Genomic DNA, 5,092 nt, shown 5'->3' with positions numbered 1-5,092 from the left:
AATGGGGGGGGAGGGGTAAGGAGACTTATGTAACACTTGTAACAATAAAGAATTTTTTTTAAAAAGATCTCTCTGCTAACCACTGGCAACTCAGGGAGAAACTCTGGGCCCAATGGCAGGAGGAAGCAGGGTGGCACTGCTCCCACCAATGGGCCAACTTCTAGACCAAAGTATCTGTGCCCCCAGTGAGAGGAATTACCTGGGGACTGAGCTAAGATAGGTTCCTTCCTTCAACACAAGACAAGGCTGGGCAGGAGCTGTGCAGACTAGGCCAGGCAGAGTTAGCCCCTCAGTCAGCATCCATGCCACTCACTAGTCTCTGCAGGTTCCAGGCAGGGACAATTCTGGTCAGTAGCTCCTGCGAGAAGCTTGGGCTGGGACAGCAGAGTGTGGTCCATCGAAGAGCTTCACAGAGAGGTGTAGTTGAACATCACAGAGAAAGATGTTCATGAGGTCGCGGCCCACCTCATCTGCAATCCGGGAGATCAGGCTCCCCTTCGGACCAATCAGGATCCTCTGAGGGTGGGATAAAAGAGAGGGACCCTGAGCCTGCTCTCAGGGCTCCCAAGCAGGGAGAGAGCCCCTGCCTAATAAGCCTCACTCTCTCCTCCAAGCCCAGCCCCGCTTACCACATGAGATTCTTTGGGCACCAGAAGCCTCTGTACGATCACCAGCTGCCCACTTGGCCCTTCCTCCCACACAATTGTTTTCTGCACAAGGAAACATTAGTCAGACAGGTCCCATACCCCTACCTCTCTGGGACCCAGCTGATGGAGAGCCCCCAGATCCTTTCACTGGGCCTGTACCTGCTGCACACCGTAGGGCACCTCCTGGGGCAGGTGCTCTAGGAGTTTCTCTCGGATGATGTTGGAGCAGATTTCCTCAGGTGTCTGGCTAGTGAGGACTTCACTATGGAACTCCCAGGGCCCTGGCCGGGCCTGTGCCAGGAGGTATTGCTGTGGGTTCAGAGAGAGTAGATGAGCATCTCAGTTCCAACCAGGACTTTCCTACTCACTCTCACTTCTAATAAGAACTCTGAGGCTTGTCTTCACCCGACTGACCTTTAGTATTTTCACATCCTCCTGGCTTAGGGCTGACAACATGAAGATCTCTTGGAAGTGGGGCCAGCCAATCCTCCGAGGGCCTCCAACAGACTGTGTGTTTGGGTCCTTAGCTGCTGGGCTGGGGCAATTGATGCCTGGCTTTGACGGGAAGGCCTGCCTTACCTTGAGCTTTTTGCCATTGACCACCCCTTCAGTGAGGGTTGCCGTGAGCTCCAGGAGAACTGATTTCTGCTTTAGGCAATCTACCTGGGCATGGGGGATAGGCAGAGGGTGTGTGGTCAGCAAGGTGGGGGCCTTGAAGGAAAATAAACCCCTTCCTCAGATATGTGGTGTTCACCTTATTCATGACAAGGATGCTGGGGACTTGGGAGAACTGGGTCAAGCACTGGAGCACTTGGGGGCTGAGCTGGTCCCGAGTCCACTTGTCAGAGACATCCACAAGAACCATAACTGGAAGAAGTTGGAAGGGTGGGGAGAACAAAGATATGACCACTCTTTTCCTCACCCCCCAAGAACTTCCAATACATGAGCTCTGGCCAACCCCATCTCCCAAACTATCAGGAATGAGAGGCCACAACAGTGAAAACTGGGCTTCAGATTCCCATCGTGAGCCTAACCCAGATCAGCGGATTCCAGGCTCTTCCATGGATCTTCCAACAGAGAGAGCTCCAGATTGTGCCTGAGGGACAAACATGTGTAAGTCAGGAAGGGCTTATGACTGATTTAGTGATAAGGGGGTTTTCCAGCCCCTATGATAGAATTTCCCCACCCACTCTTCAACACGTCTCCCTTTATAATATAAACCTGTGGGTCACGACCCCTTTGGGGGTCGAACGACCCTTTCACAGGGGTTGCCTAAATACACCCTGCATATCAGATATTTACATTACGATTAATAACAGTAGCAACATTACAGTTATGAAGTAGCAACAAAAACAATTTTATGGTCGGGGGTCACCACAACATGCAGAACTGTATTAAAGGGTCTCGGCATTAGGAAGGTTGAGAACCACTGCTTTATAACCCTTGTTTCCATCACAATTACCTTTTTTTTTTAACAGGGCTGATCAGGCCAGGTGTGTCAAGTAGAATCTAAAATCAGAAAAGAAGGTTTCTCAGACCCTCAGCCCTCAGGAGGAAAGATTATGATTGGGAGTAAGAGAAAGGCCACCCATGATGTCTGGAGCCCTTTGAGCTTCACCCTCTGTCCTGTCGCAGGTACCCACCACCTGAGCCTCTTCCTCTGTGATGACCCCCAGAGCCTGGCAGCGAGTAGTGTGCACCTTCTTGGAGACAGGAAACACCTGACACAAACAAAGAAGTTCCAAGTGAGGTCCCAGGTCCCTTTAAAACAATACATGGAGAGAAAAAAAGTGTGTGGGGGGGCAGACAGGGGGGAATAGGGGGTTGTCGAGGATGTAGCATACTTTTCGGCCCAGCAGCTGGTTGGAGAGTGTTGACTTTCCTGCATTCGGGGCACCCAGAATGGCCACTCGTAGGACTCGGGGGTTCGCAGGCATGTTCGGGGGATGAGCCAAGAGGAGAGTCTGCTCATCTGTATGTGGGGACAGGAGGGGAGTGAGAGGGAGTACAATCTGGATCCTGTCAGGTACAAAGTCCTACCCATCCACAAAGGGAGTAGGGATACAAGATTAGGTACCAGGCTAATCTGAAGCTGAAACTTGGCTTTGAGACTTTGTCCATTAACTAGTTCATATGACTTTATCAAGTCCTCTAACCTCTCTAAATTCCTTAGATTTCTCATATGTGAAATGAAGATGATATTAATGATACCTACTTATAACTTTCTTTTTTTAAAAAAATATATTTTATTGACTTTTTACAGAGAGGAAGGGAGAGGGATAGAGAATTAGAAACATTGATCAGCTGCCTCCTGCAGACCTCCTACTGAAGATGTGCCTGCAACCAAGGTACATGCCCTTGACCGGAATCGAACCTGGGACCCTTCAGTCCGCAGGCCGGCACTGTATCCACTGAGCCAAACCGGTCAGGGCTATAACTTTCTTTAGACAATTAGAAATTGTGTGAAACCACTCAGCACAATCCCTGGCACTTAATACTAAATTACTAAAAAAACAAAACTCAATTACTCTGTGGAACTACACTGTGTGGTTGTGCCTGTAAATATATGTACATGAGAACACAGATAGACCAGATACAGCCAGACATCCCTCCAGCCCTGACAGTCACACCTTCCTATGGGGTAATGAAGGCTCTGAAAACATTGAGTCTTTTTGTATCAGCTTCTTATGATATTGCATTACAATGACCAGTCTATGTTTCCAGACTCTAGTCCAGAGGTTCTCAACCAGTGGGTTGCGACCCCTTTGGGGGTCAAACGATCCTTTCACAGGAGTGCCTAAGACCATCGGAAAACACATATATAATTACATATTGTTTTTGTGATTAATCATTATGCTTTAATGATGTTCAATTTGTAACAATAAAAATATATCCTGCATATCAGATATCTACATGACGATTCATAACAGTAGCAACATTACAGTTATGAAGTAGCAACAAAAATAATTTTATGGTTGGGGGGTCACCACAGCATGAGGAACTGTATTAAAGGGTCGCGGCATTAGGAAGGTTGAGAACCACTGCTCTAGTCCATACTACTCCCTACCGGAACAGAGGGCGCTATTTCCCAGGTGTAATTCATGTCTTGCCAAGTACAGGGGTGGTACTTATTGGATCGAGTCAGCTTCCCACGTGGGGTCAGCGAGCCACAACTCTGCCTGGCCTGTGGTCCTTCAAGCGGGTGCTTTGTGAGCGTTTCTGGTTGTGACCAGATGGGCTCCCTCTGGCTCCCAAACTCTTAGAACCTGGTATCTCTCCCCTCTGAGATCCTTCACTGCTCCTCTCTCTCGAGGCCCTTAGACTGTTTTCTATAACACGGGGCCAAAAATAGTATCCCCAGATTGAGGGTTTCCCCCGATACGGTACTTTCAGTGATAAAACCGTGACAGTCCCGGGCAAATCCACCTGGGCCCTTTACCTCTGTTCATGGACACGGCGGGGACGCGAGGAGTTAACGTTAACGAACTGTCGGGCTGCGAGAGTCCGAGGAAGCGGTCCAGGGCTGAGTTCGAGCCATAACGCCTGGAAGCCGAGGCCGAGAGGGGACCAGAGGAAGTGGCGCCTGCCACACGGGACACGCACCTCCGCTGACAGCCCAAGAGCGACGGGAACCGGGTCGCCCACTCCCTCGCGGCGACAGGGCCCAGCTGCCAAAGCCCCAACACTGCTGGAAAGAGCGCAGCCCCGCGCCGCCCGGGGGCCGCCATGACAGCCGCAAAGCACTCCGGGAATTGGCCGGGAGCTCCCCTGCGATTGGACAGAGCGGCAGGAAGCGAGCGAGTGGAGAGAGCTGGATCGGCCCAGAGAGGGAGACGCCAGCGACGTGGGAGGGGGTGCGGGAGAACTACTCCGGAAACTGGCCGAGATCCAGAAAAGGGAGAAGGAACTATTTAGAATGTGAGCATGATGGTCGTTTTGGAGTCCTATACATATCGTGTTTTCTTTTCTGCCAGTTTTGTAAAAGGTTCTTCTAGCCTAGTGTCCTGAAAAACTACATCTCCCACAAGGCCAAGCGGCAGAAAGCGTTCTCTCAGCTCCAGATTTCACCCAGCTGGAGAAACTCGCGCACCGCAGGAGCAATGGTCGTGGCGAGGCAGCCGGCCCTGCTCCACCGGGCCCCGTCAGGGTCGTTTCAGTCCTCTCCAGTCTCAGGATTGCAGGTCCTCTCCCGGTTCCACGCTGAGCTTGTCTAGCGGTCGGGAGCGGCCTCCGGCAGTCTTCACTTTCACTGTAGGCGAGCTTCCTGTGAGGAGTGGTGCCCGGGTCGGTGTCCCTGATGAGCAGCTTCTCCTGATTTCCCTGCTGTAAACCTCAGCTACTGCCTCCTCCCTGGGGTCCTTCCATTCTGGAGAAAAGGCAGAGGGTCTGCAGAAGGAGAAGAAGCTGTTCAGCCATCTAGGATCTCCCAGACTGCCTTAGCGGCC

The 5,092-nt window shown here is 51.3% G+C and overlaps 1 protein-coding gene across 4 annotated transcripts; it reads right to left on the bottom strand.

Annotated features, from left to right (window-relative positions):
- Positions 1-6: 6 nt before the first annotated feature.
- On the bottom strand, positions 7-4,407 carry ERAL1 (Era-like 12S mitochondrial rRNA chaperone 1). Of its 4 annotated transcripts, none has more exons than XM_006768036.2 (10): positions 4,087-4,407; positions 2,492-2,619; positions 2,291-2,368; positions 2,110-2,156; positions 1,682-1,743; positions 1,402-1,514; positions 1,062-1,310; positions 807-956; positions 630-710; positions 7-423 (listed from the first exon to the last, which is right to left on the bottom strand). In XM_006768036.2, exons 1-10 carry the CDS (start codon positions 4,373-4,375, stop codon positions 349-351), a joined length of 1,272 nt encoding a protein of 423 aa, XP_006768099.1. In that variant the 5' UTR covers positions 4,376-4,407; the 3' UTR covers positions 7-348. The 4 variants fall into 4 exon arrangements, with proteins under 4 accessions (XP_006768099.1, XP_006768098.1, XP_015422223.1 ...); XM_006768035.2 differs by having other exon boundaries at positions 7-516; positions 4,087-4,406; XM_015566737.1 differs by having other exon boundaries at positions 7-516; positions 2,266-2,368; positions 4,087-4,179.
- Between the last annotated feature and the right edge of the window lie 685 nt (positions 4,408-5,092).

The sequence above is a fragment of the Myotis davidii genome, unplaced genomic scaffold (assembly GCF_000327345.1).
Source record: "Myotis davidii unplaced genomic scaffold, ASM32734v1 scaffold363, whole genome shotgun sequence".
Classification (NCBI taxonomy): domain Eukaryota; kingdom Metazoa; phylum Chordata; class Mammalia; order Chiroptera; family Vespertilionidae; genus Myotis; species Myotis davidii.
The sequence above is the reverse complement of the archived record's forward strand: the minus strand, read 5'-3'. Positions and strand labels throughout refer to the sequence as shown.

Bases quoted from the DNA above. Each gene is read 5' to 3' on its own strand.
- ERAL1 (XM_006768035.2), bottom strand. From the start codon at position 4,375: ATGGCGGCCCCCGGGCGGCGCGGGGCTGCGCTCTTTCCAGCAGTGTTG. The intron at 2,620-4,086 runs GTAAAGGGCCCA...CCCCACATACAG, and splicing joins CGCCGTGTCCATGAACAGAG to ATGAGCAGACTCTCCTCTTG. The intron at 1,311-1,401 runs GTGAACACCACA...CCCCATGCCCAG, and splicing joins GCATCCTTGTCATGAATAAG to GTAGATTGCCTAAAGCAGAA.